At 33.2% G+C, this 20,609-nt stretch overlaps 2 protein-coding genes across 2 annotated transcripts; one reads left to right on the plus strand and one right to left on the minus strand.

The window, feature by feature from the left end:
* Window positions 1-3,075: 3,075 nt before the first annotated feature.
* On the plus strand, window positions 3,076-3,998 carry LOC132275116 (preprotein translocase subunit SECE1-like). The gene has a single exon (XM_059776515.1). The coding sequence runs from the start codon at window positions 3,169-3,171 to the stop codon at window positions 3,694-3,696; it is 528 nt and encodes a 175-aa protein (XP_059632498.1). The 5' UTR covers window positions 3,076-3,168; the 3' UTR covers window positions 3,697-3,998.
* A 545-nt stretch (window positions 3,999-4,543) lies between these two features.
* Window positions 4,544-6,946, minus strand: LOC132275117 (prefoldin subunit 2-like). Its single transcript, XM_059776516.1, has 2 exons — window positions 6,796-6,946; window positions 4,544-5,183 (listed from the first exon to the last, which is right to left on the minus strand). The coding sequence occupies exon 2, from the start codon at window positions 5,177-5,179 to the stop codon at window positions 4,742-4,744; it is 438 nt and encodes a 145-aa protein (XP_059632499.1). The 5' UTR covers window positions 5,180-5,183; window positions 6,796-6,946; the 3' UTR covers window positions 4,544-4,741.
* Window positions 6,947-20,609: the final 13,663 nt, after the last annotated feature.

A 20,609-nucleotide genomic window follows, 5' to 3' on the forward strand; every position in this document is an offset into this window, starting at 1 on the left:
ATGGTATTAAGGAACAGAGGGCGTGTTTGGCATTGCCCTTATTGATTTACTAATTTAATTGACTTGCAGGGGACAAACAAAGAGGATCCAAGAACTATGTCAACAACTACAACCCAAAGAATAGGATGCTCTTGTATTATGCATATACATAAAGAAGGACTATTCTTATAGACTAGTAGGTTTAGGTAAGGCAAAGATACCTACCTTGTGTAACTAATTAAGTCTCTTTACTGTGAAGATATGATATTTCATTAATATAAGGGGTTGTAAATCCAAGGTTAACATTTTGTTTATGGCCTAATTTTGCAATTGGATGGACTTGACTGGTTTGTTGCGCTTTACATTGTGGTGGTCTGCTAGTCAGCTACCTACCATATGAAAAGAGTAGCCAAATTATACATTACTTTTGGTTAAAGAAATATATCCAGACAAGTCCCGATTTTGCACGAGTTGGACACATAAATAGATATAAACAAGTAGGCCCAAATATGTAACACAAGATAAAGGAATCTTGATTATGTCCATGCTTATCTTTTCACTTAATTATTGAGCGCATGTGACAAGAAGACCCTAATTTGAGTGCTCGCAGAAAACTTAACCATTAGATCGATACTCTAACACAAGACTTATATATATGTGCATGTATATATGTCTGTGTGTGTTTTTTCAGAAATTGAGTGTAAGACTTGTATCTATAGTTTGAAGGCAAATTTTGCACAACAATAAATAAAGTGGTTTCATTGTGAGGGAGGTTGTGGATTCGAAACAGAGAAATAGGTTCTTTGTAGACTCTCAAAACTTTACAATAACAAAAGTGTCGAATACTAAGTGTATCCTTTACTTGTATCTATTATCTGTGTGGATAGTGTGGAGTCTGATAAATACTGTACACTAAGGCCTATTTTTACGGATCTAATTTGGGGGTATTTTGATAATTTTTACACTTACTATATTGTCAAAGTACAAGAGTATTTATTCATTCTGAATTCTCTATATTGATATTGTTTTGATCATCATAGTAAAATCGCTACAACCCTTCTACATAATCTTAATTTTTTGAATGAACCAAATAAAAAATCTGTGTGGCTGATCTCTTTTCCGTATTTTTCGTTTAATTTTGCAACAGAAACTTTAGACATCAATGCATTGCAATATGCAAAAATAGAAGGTGGTGACAAATTAATTTTGGTTGTTTTTGTTTCGGACATGACACAATAATTTTGGTTGTTGGTGGCAACTAAGTTACACGTATTTGAAATCTGATAGAAATTACAATTGTATTGTTCCATATCTTAATGACAATGACTTAAGATTTAGGAGCTCCTTTTCATTGTAACTTGTGAAGAAGTGACTGCGTGTGCTCGCTTAATCAAACCTAACACTCCCCTGGAAAGAGACCTGTGACTGCGTGTGGGCGTTTAATCAAACCTAATACTCACCTGGAAAGAGACTTTCTTTAGTCACGCATGTCTACTATTTATTACTATTAACAACCATTAATAGGCCTTAGATCAGTAGAGGATTCATGATGTTGTACAGGAAGTAGTAATAATACAGAGATGCACAGTAGTTGATATATAATTCAAAAATTGTGTGTGTATATATATTACAATCATTTAAAAATAATAATAATAAAAATTAACTGGTCTGTAGATAAAAATTATCGAACAATAATAAATAGACACTTGAAGAGAAAAGAATGCTCTTCTTTTTTTATTCTTTTTTATCACGAGGCCATGTTTTTGTTTTTATTTTTTACCTTCCCTCTTGTTTTTAAATTGTCTTTCTAATCAGGAATGAATGATACTTCGTATGAGAAGAGAACCAACCAGCTGGTTGAGAATTTGAATAAAGAGGGAATAGAAAGGCATATATATATATATATATATATATATATAAGCATCTTGTCAATAAACTGGTGCCAGTTAATAGATGTGTCATCTCAATCAACTCAAAGCTGATCTGTTGGACTTATGGATCTCTTATATGGACCCCATTTCTGTACACATAGTTTGTCATATATATCCACGTACTAGTGTGTGTAAACAGTGATGGAACAAAGCAGTACATGTACACACATGCAAGCCCAAGTTTGTGTAGTTCGAATTTTGGAATTCAGTTCATTCAAAAAGAAGACAGAATGGTATCTCCACACTTTTCATAATTGGCTTGTTCAGTTTCTTTCTCGGGAATGGATTTTATTGTTTCCATCTCAATAACGTTTAGTTCCGTTACTGTGCCTACACTTCCCATACAATATTATTCGATTGTGTGTCTTCCCTTTCTTTGAGTAACCAATCCATGTTTGTCTTGGGTCATTGTTACTGTCAAATCTTCTAATTGGTTTTGTTTTAGTGGAGGTGGGAGCTCCAAGCCCTTTGGTTTTGTTGGTTAAAGCCTGTTGTGAAATTGGGCCAACAAAATTTGGATGGCCAAGAACCATGGTCATGCCTCATTTGGTGCTAACTTCAATAATTGGACTTTTCCACCCTATTTTATCAATTTATTCTGCTGGGACCATGTTGTTTGTTCCCAGGGCTGGTGGGCTAGGATGATTGGTGGTTAAAATAGCAGAGGAGAGATTAAATGAGAGAAAATTCATTATAGAATGTTTTAACATGTAAGTGCACGAATTAGGAAGAATAACAGTAATCATAAAGAAGGGGTGAAAGATCAAAATTAATGAGAATAGAATTAAAAGAAAAGCACGAGATGACATTATTGATTTTACCAAATTTATGAACTTAAATAGAATAGAATAAAAAAATATGACTTTTATATTTGATTCTAAATTATTGTAGAGGTTCCATAGTTCAATGAGTTAGTAATAAATTAATTTTTTTTTTTGTCGAATTTTAATTTACTAATTTAACTTTTAATAAGAAGAAGAAGGAAAAGAAGAAAAAAAAATAAAAAATCTAAATTATTGAAAAATAAAAAATTTCTAATCATCTATGAGAAGGTATAATTTATTCTAAAGAAATTTCTTTTTCTTTTTTTATTTTCATTTTAATTTTTTTTTAGGAAATAAATTATTTTCCAACTGTGTGTAAAGTGAAGTAAATCTGAGCCATCCGTTTGTGAGAAGACTACCATTAGCCGGAACACCAAATTCCCAATTTGTTAGAGACTCTCATAGTCATAGTTCTCTCACATACATAGATAAAAATGGCAGTTGGGCTCTCCTTTCCAATTCCTGTATCAGCCTTCCCAACATCACCCAAAACCACTCAATCAAATCTCTCTGCACAAATCAAGCCCACTCCCATTTGTACCCAATTCATCAAATCCACAACAATCACGATTAGGAGGAGAAAATCCTTGTTCTTCATCAAAGCCATCGACAACAACGAGCTCGAATCTGAATCCGAGTCTGAATCCGAAACTGCAAGTGCCCAACAGAGCGCTTCAACTGATCCACCACAACCGGATAGTCTGTCGGAATTGGGTTCGGAGATCAAGAAAGCGATGAAGGAGAGAGAACAGAGACGGGGCAAAGATGGAGACTTTTGGAGCGGAGTCACTGAGGAAGTCAGAGAGATCGAGTGGCCGGCTTTTGGGAAAGTCTTGGGAATTACTGGGGTCGTGCTCGGTGTCATCGCCGGCTCGAGTGTTGTTTTGCTCACTCTCAATGCCGTTTTGGCCGAATTCTCCGATCGGGTCTTCGCCGGAAGAGGGGTTCAGGATTTCTTTTAGTTGATGAGAAGAAGAAGATAAGGAATTGGCTATTGAGTGATTTAGTGTGGGAGGTTCTACCTCCTCACCCAACTCTTGATACTCAAATCAGGACAAGTGGAAGGGAAATTTCTCAATTTTGTGGGCCACAATGGGTGGGTCCCATGGCACCCTTTTAGTGTTGAATGCCAAGAAGCTTTTCAAGTATTCATTCTTGTGTGTAATTTTGTTTGACATAGATCTCTGCTCTCACATTTTTCCATCGAAGAACACTATTTAAGCCCTTGTACACATTTCGGTCTCATTGGAAACAATTTGTGACTCTATGTTTGTCCTTAATTGCTAGTACCAGCCGTACTTTACAAACTAAGCTAATTGACACCTTATTGAGAGGGGAACTTTTGATATGTTAAAATTTATATACTCCCTTCCTTCCCTAATTAGTAGTTTATTTTTTTTTTTTTACACGTCCTAAATTAGCTGTCCTCTTTGAAAAGTCAAAACATCTTTTAATTATATTTTCATCATTGTTCTTTATCTTTTTTAAAAATTTCAAACTTTGTAATTATATATATTTAAACTATAAAGGATAATTTGATAATTTTAAAAGGGAACAATGCATTAATTACATGTCCCCTTAAAAACTCCAATTTCTAAACATGGACTTCTATTTAGGAACATAGGTAGTACTATTTATATATGGTCTCTGTTCCCCCCAACCAACCACAGAACCATAACTCGACATAAGCAAGTAAATATGTCAGTTTTATTCGTATTTAACATTTATAGGAATTAAGTAAGAATCTAATTTTTTTGTTACCCTAGTAACAGTCAGTTCTCAATAGATGCTCAAAACTGCGCCAGCCCAAACAAGAAAAGCAAATGCCAATGATCTTCCAACTAATTTGAAAACAAAATCCCATATTCATATCTGTTACACTCAATTAACCTGATTGACCAAACGCTCAGGGTCTAAACATCCTGATACATAAAACAAGCTAAATATTCTTGAAAACAGCATCCAGGAAAATAACATTACTAGGAATATGAGAAACAGGAGACCACTCTATTCGTTTGCAGGACCTACAAGAACACCCTGTGCAGAGCCAGCCTTCCTGCTACTCTCATCATTCACCTCATCAGCTTTTCTAATCCTGATTTTGTATTTAGCCTCAAAGTCGACAATTTCCTTCTTCTTCTTGTCCAAGGCTTCATGAAGCCGAGCAATTACCTCCTCAAGCCCCTCCTTGTTGCGCTGAACAGCTGGCATGACCTCTTTAATGGTTCTCTCCACTAGCACTCCTCCAATCATCCGGTAACACTTCCTTGAAGGATCAAGTGGTTGAATGGCATTGATCACCAATGAGTGCTCACTCACTTCAATCTCCAGTTCAGTTATTTTTGAGTAAATTTGACTGATTTCAGACCTCATGGAACCATATATGTTGGCCACAGCTTGCTCATTTTTTGGCTCCTTACCACCACCTTCAGCTTGGCCAGCCATAACTCTGATCAAATGAAGAAAAGATGAAGATAAATCAATCAATAATGTAATGCTTACATGCTATGAATGGATCAACAGATGGCTGCTTGCAGATTCTTTGTGCAATCCGTAAATCAGATTACTCAACAAGAATTTGCTAATATGAAAGACGTTCGAGTGATGCGTAAATGTACATACACAAACTATCTGTAAAAGTTTATCTTGCTTTCAACCAGATAATGAGTTTGTAATGAGTTAAGGTTCCATCAGGGTAAGTAAGGTTTCTATTCAATGAGAAGATTATTGCACTATTCTGAATAGAAAACAAATTTATCAATTCTGGTCGATGATTTTACCACCTTTCTTTTTTTTGGGAGAACTAAGAAAGTAAGCACGGAGGCTGCAAAGAAGGAAAAAGGAAACATACACCACTAGAATAGCCTTAGCAAAAAGGGACCAAAACACCAGGAGTACGGCTGCAAACGAGTCAAGCCGAGATGGCATTATAATCTTTTTTGAGCTTGGCTCCAATGTGCAGCAACTGTGTTTGCTCTCGGCTTCTCTATAGTTGAGGAAGCTCAAGCTGGGTTAAATTAGCTCATTTGACTTAACGAAACAAGCTTGAGCTCAAGACTGATAATCCAGTAATGAATGCTCTAAACCCTTAATGGCCAACTCTCTCTATGACCTATCATAATCCTTTGGTGTATAGTAGTTTGAAAATAAATTACACTAACTTAATTTTCTATATGAATCATGATAATCCCACCAAAAAATAAAAGGGAGAGAAATAAGAGAAGAAAAGGAAACTGAAATTTGCAGGAAAATTTTCTTTAATGAGGTAGAATATCAATCCAATGGAACGGTTTCTTAAAAATGGCAAAGTTTTTAATGCAAGTTCATTAAAAATTGGTATGTAAGGGGAAAGCAAACTAAAATGAAATGCAGAGCCTGCGCTATTGTTTATCAACAAACCAAGAGCTTTCCATTGATCAATCATGTATTGAATTTTAACCACCCAATAAAAGCTAAAGAATAATCATTTAACACCGCTCCGTTATATGATCTATTTACTCAACTTATACATAGCAACGAAAGGAAAAAATATATATATAGGTACATGAGAAAAACGGATCAAGAAACAAGGATTGTGACAATGGTCAGAACACCCTATTGGAGGAGAACAACGTGCCATTCCAATCCTTTTAGGAATGTAGCCAATATTCTCAAATGATTCCAACAGAATATAGATTGCAGAACACAGAATACACCCAAAAGACAAAAAAGAAAATTGGCACAAAAGTCCCCAACTATTGATTCGTTACTAAATAATCCGAACTTTTAAACCTGATCTGCAGTTGTTAATCGACCTTTTAGCACAAAATGGTTTATATACTTCATGGTAACATAGTGACAGAAATTTTCAAATCGAGGCCTAGTTCCCTCTTCTGCATCCAGTTAGTTGGGGAGACTAGAAAACTTCAAGGGCAATAAAAATTAGGGTTTCCAGAGAGGGAAAGGATACCGATTTACCATGGAGCAGGAAGAAAAAATAATAATAAAACCCTAATTTAAAACGAAAAATCTGAAAGATACAATTTATATAGAGAGAAAAAAAAATAGAGGAGAAAACTCACCGGAAAGTGGGATAACGTGATCGATGATCGTCGATGGCCGCTAGCTAAATCGTGACTTCGGCGAGGCGTTGGAAAGGGAGAGAGAGAGAGAGTGTGGCTTGAAGGGCCTGATAGACTGAGCTTAGAGAAGGGGTTAGACTGTTTTTAAGAATGTACAGGCCTATGAGTCCAATAATACTGTTCACTCGCAAACTAAAATAACAAAAAATATATTATTTATATATATATAATACGTAGAATAAATTATTTTTTGACACAAATATTTATGATTTTTAATATATTCAATCAATAGATATTATATGTTAGATCTATATTATATTATATGTAAATATTAAATTATAAACTATAAATAATTAATAATTAATAATTAATAATATTATAATTCATTATATATTTTATTAAGATATATCATTTAACATTTTGTTTTATTATAACGTATTATATGTTAAAGATATTATATATTACATAATAAATGTATACATGATGTATATACATGTATTTTTATTTTATGCATAAATCATATTTTTAAAATAAAAGTCACACACATAAAAAGAAGACACATATAATGATAGTGAAACACACGCAGAACAGTTAGGTGACTTGGTTTGGATCAAATGACAAAAAATTGTTATAAAAAGATAATTTTTTTTTTTTTTTTTTTGGGAATAAAATGAAAATTGGATTCATGAGAGATTTCTCATAATGAAAGAGGAATTAAGAAGAATAGAATTGACGTGGTACAAACTGCATATAAAAAAAATAATAAATAAGTTTAATTTCACTGACATCTTTTTAATTTCCGTTAAAAATATGTAAAAAAATAATTTTACTCTTAATTTTTTGGATTAATTACAACGACACCCCCTGAGGTTTGTCATATTGATAGCCATATATAACTTAGCCTTTTTTTGGACAAAGACATCCCTTAGGTTTGCAAACTTGAATAATGACACCCCATTTTTTAAAAACGGAGCCAAACACAGCCTTAAGTGACATGAAATGTCTAATATGCCCTTAGATATATTTTAATCCTAACCTAAAATGACCAAACTACCCCTATCTCTCTCTTTCATTCCTGTACACAACTTTACTCTCTCACCTCTCTCTTTCAACAGCCCTCAAAACCCATAAAAGATAAAATTGTCTGTCGCTGGCTATGGATAATGTGCTTGCCGATCAGAACCCCACCATTTCAGGTCGCCGTCGTCCTCGTCCGTAAGAGACAATGCATCTCCATTAAATCCTCTTCACCGCCGTTTAGTTCAGACGCACTTCTCTTAGCTAAGAATAGACCCTCGTCACACATCCTTGCATCGCCAGTAAGAACAGTGCAGTTAAAATCCTTGGTCGCCATCGTCCTCATCAAATTTATTGTAGTCACCGTCATCCTCGCCGTGCAGTCCTTTTTGCTCTCCGATTCAATCAAAAAAGCAAATTATCTACTGCCGTCGATTTCGCCAATCTTGAGGCAATATGGCCTTCAACCGTGGCCACTGTTCCAATTCGGTCCTCCATTAATGCCATATCCCACAGCCGCCGGAGAAATTTTATTGGCCTTCGTGTTTTCAGTCCTTGCTTGTTCGGCATGTCTCTCGCCGTTTGGGATGAACTCGGCCTCGACTGTGGATGGCTCGGCCATGGAGGACTTGTGGCGGCTGGTGAGTGGTGAGGGCTTCTCCTTACTCGCCGTGAGATCCCACTGAGCCGCCTTGCAAACCCACCATCCACCTTGTCTCTACCGCGAACCGTCCTTGTCACCACCTCCTGCCGGTGTAGCGCCGCAAGCCCACTGCGATTCAACCACATCAGCGATGTGGATTTCTGTGATGAGTTCGCGCGGCTGTGGAATGTGGACTGAACTCAGCCGTGATAGAGGTGGGCAGAGAGCTTCGAAACGGCTGCCGACGAGCAAGGGGGAAGCTCGGATGAGATAGGTAGCCGGCTGCTGTAACACCCCCACATTTTTCACGCATAAGTTGATCAGGCTTATACACGAAAAACGAGGGATATCAAAAACAATTGGCAATATACAAGCATGGAATACAAAATGATGGAATTAAAAGAATTTAGACAGGAAAGAAACATTAAATAATACAACATCCATCCATCCTTTATTTAATACAGTACTTCTTTACAACTTGGAAATCCTATGTCAGGGATCCCTAAATATAACCCTGAGAGTTCAACGTCAAAAGTAAATAAAAACTGAAACTGAAGTATTACATAAAACTTCTACCCTGCACTGGATCGTAAGAGTAGATGAGTTCGGATGATGGTCCCACACTGCTAACCTCAGCCTTGAAACGGATACTGACCGTATCCTGAAATAACAACAATGGTGGGTCAACCCCACGAGCAAGTCCTCTCTACTATGACCCAAATCAGAGAATCAAATAAATTAATCATTATGAATCGGATGAGTACTATATCTGTATACATCCTACGGGAACTATCCGATGTATAACATGACCTCAACCAGAATAGACGGTGATCACTTAGACTCACACTAGGTGGTTAAGTGTCGCCTTTCCCTACCCGGGAAATCAGCTATTATACATGGTGCACGGTACTGACAACACAGACTATAACGAACTACACAGTGATAACACCTCGCAAAGTACTGATGAATATACTGAGCATATAAATTAGGCAACACATGCCAACAATATTAAGAAATATACCGAGTATGTCAATTAGGCAACACATGCCAATAATATTAAACCACATACCCCGACAGCCACACATCTGTCTATCGCAACGAATGCATAAGGTATAAATGAGTCTAAACTTATTAGCCAGCTCACATGGTTCTATATGGCAACACATCCATACAATATAAATGCGACATAATAAACAGTCCATTTATTCCCTGAAATGCACACAACATAATAATCATGGTTTATATATCAATTAACAGTATAAACATCCCATAAGATATTCTGGATAATTTATCTGACTAAAACCATGGCCTTATTTAATTTAACAGTAATGTTTGATATCATTTAATACGATAATAACACTATTTACTTTTAACAATGTCGTTAAATAAATCACATTAGTATCCGTGCTGTGAACGAGCCAATAAATGCTTAGAAAAGATTAATCGGTCATAAGAATAAGTAACGGGTGTTAAAATAATAATTTCGTGGCCCGTTAAACCCGTAAATACCAACACAGTACCTAAAAATCCAAGTTTAAGATTCTGGAATTTACAAAACAGGCCCTAGGGGTATTCTGGTAATTTCCAGCAGCTGTAGGGACCCCACACGCGCCCTCACGCGCCTCCCAGAGCCTCCCCACGCGCAGCCAAGCTTTCCCACTCTCCCACGCGCCTCCACGCGCATCTGGCATCAGCCACGCGCCCGCACGCGCTCCCACGCGCGTCTGGAGAGTCCCACGCGCGCGCACGCGCTGCCACGCGCGCACTAAGGGTGCCTTGCTGACGCGGCGTCCTCCGGTTGGTTGGCTGCATCAGCTTTCCTGCATGCGCGCCACACCGGATCAATCCACCTGCATCTCCTCCATCCAACGTTCCCTGATCCGGGTGTACCGCGGTAACATGGACCGCGGTGCACCGGATCAATCGCTGCTATTTAATGGTCCAGATGCGCGCGCATACCCTCCTATGGTGCGCCGCATCACACCGGATCACTCCGGTCGTCTCCCCCATTGCCGGCGACCGGAAAACTCGCCGGAAGGTCGCCGGAAATTGCAGAAAATGCCCGGAAAAATCTAGAAAATTCTAGAAAAATCCCTAAAGTCCTATTTAATTATTTTTAGCCATTATTAATTTCATAGGACATTAAATAAATATATACCATCCTATATAATTAAAATTCCATTAATTTAATAAAAATAAAATTAATAATTTATTAACCTCCAACCCTTGGCTCTATGCATAAAAATAAGCTAAACAATTAATTTATTAATTCAAAGGGGAAAAGTAGATAATAACTTGCCTTTTTGGATTTAAAATAAATCCGCCGGTCTGCGCGTATTCGGGTAAAATCGCCTACACCGGTCCAAGCTTCTTTCTCTTTCTCTTTTCCTTTCACTCTTATAAAATAGCTCACTAGAAATTATACTTTGCTTCTAACTCCCTTTATTTTCTTCTAAGGTAAGCTAGTTAATTTATATACAAAATATATAATATAAATATTACAAATATCTTATTTTTTCATCTACTAACCATCCTCCCAACCATAAGGCTTCAATTCCACCCATAAACATTGATGCAATCCTATCCTAATCTCTAATTTCATCATGACATTGGTTTAATACTATTATTATTATTATAACTAATATTATTATTAATAAACTTTTATTATTATTATTATTATATTATTATTATTATTATTATTAAACTAATATAATTATTATTATTGTTATTTACAAAATAATATATTATATCATCATAATACTTTATAACACAAATATAATATTCTAATTAACTAATATTGCTTAATTAAACATAATCAACAAATAAAATTAATTATAATAATACATGCACAATTAAATGAATAAATTTACTATTTTAACATACACAATTAATTTACATGCACCATTAAATGAACTTAATATAACAATGAAGCATGCACAATAATAGGTACCGGAATCCACACATAATTGAATTTAAATACACTAAACTCTTTAATTAATTACGGGGTATTACAGCTGCAGAAAGCACGGACGGCGGGCAAGGCGTTGTATGTATATATATATATATATATATATATATATATATGTATATATAGATAAATGTATGTAATTTTGAAGTGTTGGGTTTGTGTGATGGTGGTGGAACGGGGGAGAAGATGGTGGTTGTGGAGGTTGCGGTGGTGGTGCCGGTGTAGTGGTTGTGTATAATGAATTTTTTTTTTTTTTTTTTTTTTTGCGGGGAAGATCCAAAAATCGAAAGAATAAAAGATTTTTTGGATGAGGGTAATTTGGTCATTTTACGTGGTCAAAGGGTAAACATGTACTTTCATCATGTTTGGGGTGTCATTGTTCAAGTTTGCAAACTTAAGGGTTGTCTTTGTCTAAAAAAGGGGTAAGTTGTATATGGTTGTCAATACGACAAACCTCAGGGAGTGTCGTTGTAATTAACCCTAATTTTTTACTCTCATTTGTCACCAAATATCATATTTCTTTAATGACCATTAGACCCTCATCTCCACCTCCACAACCACCATTGTCATCCCACCTCCACTACCACCAATGGCGACGAACAGAGCTCACCATATCACATTGGAATCATCTAAAACAAAATCGCACTGATAATTTCATTAATTGCACATATAAATACCAATTCCTTGTCCCCATTTTTTTTTTACATCAGATGAAGCTCCATTAATTGCACATATAAAATACCAATTCCTTGTCCCCATTTTTTTACATCATGAAGCTCCATTAATTGCACATATAAAATACTATAATAATTCGTGTTAAGCCATTAATCACAAATTTACATGAATCCCATATCTTAGAACTTCATGATTTTCACATATTTATAATGCATAAATAAATACTAGTTAGATATAAATACCTCGATTCATGATATCAAACCTTGTTGAGATTAAATCCAACTTCTAGATCCTTTAATCACGAACTAATCTGCAACTCTGATCAACAGGCAAATATAGAAACTGGTTTCTCTCTCTTGACATTTTGCACACATAAAACTTTTATGTATTGTATCATTAATTGTACATAATTGATAGAGTATATGCACTTTTATAAAGGCAGAGAGAGGACCAGTTTTCCTTATAGTAACATAATTCTACTTTCCATCAAAATAAGGAATAAGAAAGGAAAACACTTCTCCAATAAGTAATTACCAAAAAGGTAATTATAAGTTGACCAAAAATAAATAATATTAATTGATATTTATTTACTTACCCACCAAGTAATATGTCACATGTCCAAATCATGTGGGCCACAATTAAATAAATAATCTTACATTCTCCCACTTGGCACATATAATAATTTCTGTAGTGGTTTAGTAAAATAGTCATTAATGTGCACCATAAATCAGATTAACTTATTAAATTGGTCATCATAAATACCATGGTAAATAAATTACCAATGCGAGTCATGGCGGTTATATATCCTTAAATGACACAGTCCCTTCCATGTACCACAACACTAGTAATCTATTCAACATAGTCTATAAATGAGAAATATCAATAATGATCTAACAATAATGTCTTTTCCAAGACTATTCCTATTACCACTTATTAAAGCAATACGTACATGTACATTAATTAATAGGGAATATCATAAACACATTTAATCAGCGCAAAATGTCAAATATATATAAGCACTATTTAAGCAATCCAAAATTAAAAATAATCATCATTGACTACATTTAAGACCCATTATTTCAACATGTTCCATAAATGTCTTGGATGGTAGTCCATTCATTAATGGATTGCAATCATAAGTTGTGTGCTTATAATTTCAATAGACATTCGTTGTTTCTAAATATCTTCTTTAATGATAAAGTATTTCAATTTTAGAATACCTATCATTTTTCATACAAGAAGATCAACAATTGCAGCATAAATTTTCAACAATCTGAAAACGGTACCCAAAACTCCAAGTTCTGAAATAAATTCTGCAACCATAAATTATAGCCTCAAAGCATGCTACAAATTAAAATTTCATAATAGACAAAGTAATCATAAATTACTTTGCACTTTTTTATAATATTGTTCCTCCAACCAAATATTCTAGAACTCTTTTAATATATGCTTTATGAGATAATTCTAAAAACAAATCAATGTGATCTATAATGAAATATTTCTCTTCCTATCACATAGGATGCTTCATTCATATATTTCATTTCAAAGTTTTTAGAGATAACTTTTAGTTTCATATAATAAACTAAGATCACTACTAACAAATAAAATATCATCAATATATAGAATCAGAAATATAAACTTACTCCCACTAACCTTCTAGTATATACACTGATCAACAGTATTTTTCTTAAAACCAAAAGAAATAATGGTATTATTAAACTTAATATACTATTGTTAGGAAGCTTGTTTAAATCCATATATTGACATCTTAAGTTTACGGACCATGAATTCTTTACCCTCTAATATGAAGTCTTCAAATTGTTCCATATGGACTTCCTCTTATAAACTCCTATTCATAAAAATTGTATTTACATCCATTTGATGTAACTCTAAATCATAATAAGCTACTAATGCCATGGTATTTTAAAAGATTCCTTCTTAAATACTAGAGAGAAGGTTTCTTTATAATCTCTTCATTCATGACACTAATCCATTTAGTAAAATCATTACTGTTAATGGCTTGTGAATATGTAACCGGATCCGTATATATCTCACTATATATCAAAATCAGATTCTTGCAGATATATCACATAGTCATCTGGAATAACAGATCTTCTTTCTCTTTGAGATCGTCTTAATGTTATTCCTTATGATTTTTCTACAATCTATACATTGGTGACAATCTTATTATAGAGTTGTTGATCATTTAATTATTCTTTGTTGTTATACGGTTCAACAACTGAAGGAGCAATTATTTCTTTATAAGTTATGGATAAAGATATTTGTACCCTAACTTCTGAAATTATCAAATTCTTATTTTTTATCACTCCCACTGATTTTACCATTCTTAATGAATCTGACATTACCGGTTTCAATAATTATCGTACTATGTTTCGGATAGTAAAACTTGTACCCTTTAGATTACTTAATATCCACAACATTATGGGTAACGAGGAATTACTTAACATACTTGTAACACCCCCAACATTTTCCACGCATAAGTTGATCAGGCTTATACACGAAAAACGAGGGACATCAAAAACAATTGGCAATATACAAGCATGGAATACAAAATGATAATAATAAAAGAATTTAGACAGGAAAGGAACACTAAATAATAAAACATCCATCCATCCTTTATTTAATACAGTACTCCGTTACAACTTGGAAATCCTATGTCAAGGATCCCTAAATATAAATCCTGAGAGTTCAACGTCTACCCTGAACTGAAACTGAAGCAATACATAAAACTTCTACCCTGAACTGGATCGTAAGAGTGGATGAATTCGGATGGTGGTCCCACACTGCTAGCCTCAACCTTGGAACGGGTACTGACCGTATCCTGAAATAACAACAATGGTGGGTCAACCCCACGAGCAAGTCCTCTCTACTATGACCCAAATCAGAGAATCAAATAAATTAATCATTTATATCCGGAGGAGTACTATATCTGTATACATCCTAATGGAACTATCCAATGTATAACATGACCTTAACCAGAATAGACGGTGATCACTTAGACTCACGCTAGGTGGTTAAGTGTCGCCTTTCCCTACCCGGGAAATCAGCTATTATACATGGTGCACGGTACTGACAACACAGACTGTAAAGAACTACACAGTGATAATACATCTCAATGTACTAATGAATATACTGAGCATATCAAATAGGCAACACATGCCAATAATATGAATAAATATACTGAGTATGTCAATTAGGCAACACATGCCAATAATATTAAACCACATACCCCGACAGCCACACATCTGTCTATCGCAACGAATGCATAAGGTATAAATGAGTCTCAACTTATTAGCCAGCTCACATGGTTCTATATGGCAACACATCCATATAATATAAATGTGACATAATTTAAACAGTCCATTTATTCTCTGAAATGCATACAGCATAATAATCATGATTTATATATGATTAACAGTATAAACATCCCATAATATAAAATGGATAATTTATATGACTAAAACTATGGCATTATTTAATTTAAAAGCAATGATTAATACCATTTAATAAAATAATAACACCATCTATATTTAACAATGTCGTTAAATGAATCACAGTCATATCCGTACTGGAACGCGCCAATAAATGTTTAGAACAGATTAATCGGCCATAATAATACTTAACGGGTAATAAAATAATAATTTCGTTGCCCGTTAAACCCGTAACTACCAACACAGGCCCTAAAACTCCAAGTTTAAGGTTCTGGAATTGACAAAACAGACCCTAGGGGTATTCTGGTAATTTCCAGCAGCTGACAGGGCCCCTCACGTGCCCCCACGCGCCACCCTAAGATCCCCCACGCGCAGCCCAACCTTCCCCACTCTCCCACGCGCTTGCACGCGCCTTCACGCACGTCTGGCATCAGCTACGCGCGCGCACGCGCTCCCACGTGCGCGTTTAAGTCTCCTGCAGGCGTGGCACCTCCTGGTTGGTTGGCTGTATTGACTTGCTGTGGGTGCGCTACATAGGATCAGTTCATCTCATCTCACCTAATCCAAGGGTCAACGATCCGGGTGTACCGCGATAACATGGACCGCGATGCACCGGATCAATCAGATTCATCTAAGGCCCAAGATGTGCGCGCACGCACCCTAAAGTACGCCGCATCACACCGGATCACTCCGGTCATCTCCCCCACATCCGGCGGCCGGAAACCTCGCCAGAGTCTCGCCGGAAATTGCAGAAAAGCCCCGAAAAAATCTAGAAAATTCTAAAAAAATCCCTAAAGACTTATTTAATTATTTTCAGCCTTTAATAATTTCATAGGATAATAAATAAATATATACCATCCCATAAAATTAAAATTTTATTAATTTAATAAACTAAAATTAATAATTTATTAACCTCCTAACCTGGTCTCTATGCATATAAATAAACTAAACAATTAATTTATTAATTCAAAGGGGAAAAGTAGATAATAACTTGCCTTTAGGATTTAAAATAAATCCGCCGGTTGCGCGTAATCGGGTAAAATCGCCTACACCGGTACAGGCTCCCTTCTTTCTCTCTCTTCCTTTCACTCTTATCAAGTAACTCACAATTACTTATTTCTCTTCTTCCTCCGTGAATCCTCAACCCAAAGATAGCTAACTTCTATATATAACTAATTTATATAATTTAAATATTACAAATATCTACTTATCATTACTTCCTTAACCTCCCCATCCTCTCACCTATAATCCATTAAGCCTAATGCCCCAAAGTCCTCTATTTCACATAAATGAAAGTTTCATTTCAAACATATATCATGACTTTGGCTTAATAATATTATAATTATTATTTCTACAATATTATTATATTCTTATTATATTCTAATTATTATTATATTATTATTATTCTTATATTCTAATTTTTTTATAAAACATAATCCATAAAATATAAATACTAACCTTAGGATAGGTAGAGCACATAAAAACGTAATATACAGAGCACGATAAAATATTATTTTATTATTTATTATTCTTACTTTATATTATTATAAAACACAAATAAATAAAATATAAAAATTAGCATTATAATACGTAGTGCACATAATCAACATTTCACGCACAAATAATTAATTTAATAATCTAACATTAAAAGAAGAATAAACCTACACATTATAACATTAATTTAAATAATCACTTCCAAAAATACGGGGTATTATAATACTCCTAACCAATTCCATAAGAGTACGATTACGCCTTACAGTTACACGCTTCTGCTGTGACATGTATAACAAAGTATATTGAACACAAATGGCATACATTTCAAGGAGTTTAACAAACGGTTAGAGTATTAACCTGTTTCATCATACTTTACATAATATTCACCACTTCTATATGACCTTATGATTTTCACTTTCTATCTAGTTGTTTTTCAACCTCATTTATGTATACTTCAAGAGTACCCACTGTTTGAGATTTTTCATACAACAAATAGATAAATCCATAACGTGAAAAATTAACTATAAAGGCAATAAAATATTTTTCTCCTCCAAAAGATGGAATATCAGAAGGTCTACAAATAATTTCAAGAAACTATGTACTTATTGTGGCTCATTTCTTTGTGCGTTTAGTTTGTCTGCCCTTAATACAATCTACACACACATCAAAATCAGTAAAGTTTAGATTCAGAAGAATCACATCCTTTACTAATTTTCCTAACATTTCACTAGATATTGACCTAGTCTTTTATGCCAAAGATAAATTTTCTATTAATTGAGTTACGCTTAATTCTAACATTATGATACAAGATCAAAAGGATTTTAGTAAATAAACCATCAAATTTGAATTTACAGAAATCATCAACAATAATGCCATAACTCACAAATAAAAATTTCTTAAATAAATATCATTACCAAATTTAAATGAAAAACCATTAACATAAAGTTTTTGAAATAAAATCAAATTATGGGAAATTGAATAAATATAAAAATTTTAAAATAATTTAAATAAAATTCATTGTCTAACATTAAACATAGTGTCACAATGGTTTCAACAAAACTTTTTCCCATTTATCATAAATAAGAAATTCTTATTTGAATTTGTGGTTTAGGCCATAAAAAATTCTTGCATATATTAGAAACATAAATATTAGTACTTAAGTTAACCTATCATGTATTAAAAAGAATTTCAACAAGTAATTCGCAATATACAAAAGCCAAAAGCGTACTTTTCTTTTTCGAATCATTCTTTATATATCATGTAATCTTTCTTAAAGTGTTCAATACATTAATGACACTTTTTCATTATTACATTACTTTCTTTTAGTAGATTGACCTAAATCTTTTAATTTTGGGTGTTGCTCACTTATTGCCTTTTCTGACTTATTCCCAAATTTCTTTCTAACTTCTTGAGTCGTCAGATGAACATAATAATTACCTTGCTACTTAAGTTTTGTCTCCTCATAAATTAACATAATGGTCAATTAAATTACTTTCCACTTGTCTTAATACTGTTAATTCGAAATGACCCATACTAAATAGACAAGAAATTTAGAATAAATTGAATAAGAAAATTCCCATTCACAATCATCCATAAGGTTCTCAATTTTGCAGCAACATTAGTCATCTAAAAATACGATCATACATGGTACGAGTACAACAAAAAATCCATAGTAGTTATATCAATTAATAATTTTCATTTTAGATATTTATCTACAACACGAAAATATTCTTATAATCAAATATTCCTTAGCACTATCACTATGAGGAACAATTATTCGCATAACCATAATACTTAATCTGTTCGATCTCTCCCAAGCTTTATGGAGAATCTTTTCTTCCTCACTGTTTTTATCAGTAATAACGGTAAGTTTCTCAATTTAAAATGCTAAATCAAGATTTAACATATCTAAATTTTGAACTCAACTTACTCATTCCATTATGAGAAGTTAGTTATATTTAGAATCAGAACAGATATAACTATAGTGCCCCTTTGGGTGACAACTATAAAATACTAATAATGATGCTTATATGTATTTATATGTATACCTTTATTGGTGATGCATTATTTAATTAAACAAATAAGTTACCTTTGGATATCCTATATTTACCTAATAAAAAAAAAAATACATACGACCCTTTAATTTTTATTTAATCACTTGAAAATCAATTCCCTTTGAGGAATTATTTCTCATAATTAAATAAAATCAATATTCATGAATATCACAAAAAATTATAAGCATCATAATTCATGAAATATTGCAATTATGTTTACTACTAAAATTAATATTCATCAACTATTATGGTTAGGCCACTTTGGTAGCTACCAACCTTTACATAATATGAATATTAAATTAGATAATAACTAATTTATGATTAATTATGTCTATTACAAAAATTAATATTCATCAATCATTATGATTGAGCCACTTTAGTAGCTACCAATCTTCACATAATATGAATATTAAATTAGACAGTAATTAATTCATCATTAAGTTATATTTACTACTAAAATTAATATTCATCGACCATTATGGTTAGGCCACTTTGGTAGCTACTAACCCACACATAATATGAATATTAAATTAACTAGTAATTAATTAATTATTAATTTACCCATTTAACATTATACACACATACTAATAATTGTCGATTAAAGTTTAAGCAACTTCGATCTCAAAAACTTAATAGTCCGAAATTTCATAAAAAATATCTTTTTATTTTATATACATAATAAAATATATTATTTTATTTTCGGACTTAAAGATCATAATTGAATCAATTTAAAATTGATTCTACAATATGTATGTATGTTTGGGTACGAAACAATAAGTTATTTACATGTCTAATTTATTAGATTAAATTTCTAAACTCACAAATTATTCTAGAAATTCAAATTCCTAAAATAAATAAATCAATACATTTATTTTATGTATTCAATAACTTTAATTTTAATTTATTTTAAATTAAAATCAGAATCTTCAAATCATTGGACAAATACTTATAACAATAATTTAAACCTCTTTAATAAAATAAATAAATACACAAACTTTATGTATTTATTAATTTTTAAATAATAATAATAATGAGTCTTTCTAATCCTTTCACAACTTATTGTTTCTATAAAACAATAGCAAGACAAATGTTATTATTATTATTATTATTTTAATTCAATGTTTTTTATTAGTCATGCACGAAAATCAGTAACCTAAAGCATTGAAGTTGTTTGTCTTACACACATTATGCATACATTTGTACTATTACACATATGTAAACTATGTATCAGTAACCAACTTTCATAATTCAATTTTGGCTCAGAAATTGAGGTACCTAAACCCAAAAACCACACGGACTGATCTAAAAATACGATTCTAAAAGAATGGATTATACAATCATTTAATTTTAAAATTATACATATTATTTATACAACTTTAATGAAAAATAATGAGTTCCTAAACCGTTAGCTCTGATACCACATGTAAACTATAATAATTCGTGTTAAGCCATTAATCACAAATTTACATGAATCCCATATCTTAGAACTTCATGATTTTCACATATCTATA

The sequence above is a fragment of the Cornus florida genome, unplaced genomic scaffold (assembly GCF_030987335.1).
Source record: "Cornus florida cultivar Cherokee Brave unplaced genomic scaffold, ASM3098733v1 CherokeeBrave_3.0.0_Hap2_Chr09, whole genome shotgun sequence".
In the NCBI taxonomy this organism is placed as follows: domain Eukaryota; kingdom Viridiplantae; phylum Streptophyta; class Magnoliopsida; order Cornales; family Cornaceae; genus Cornus; species Cornus florida.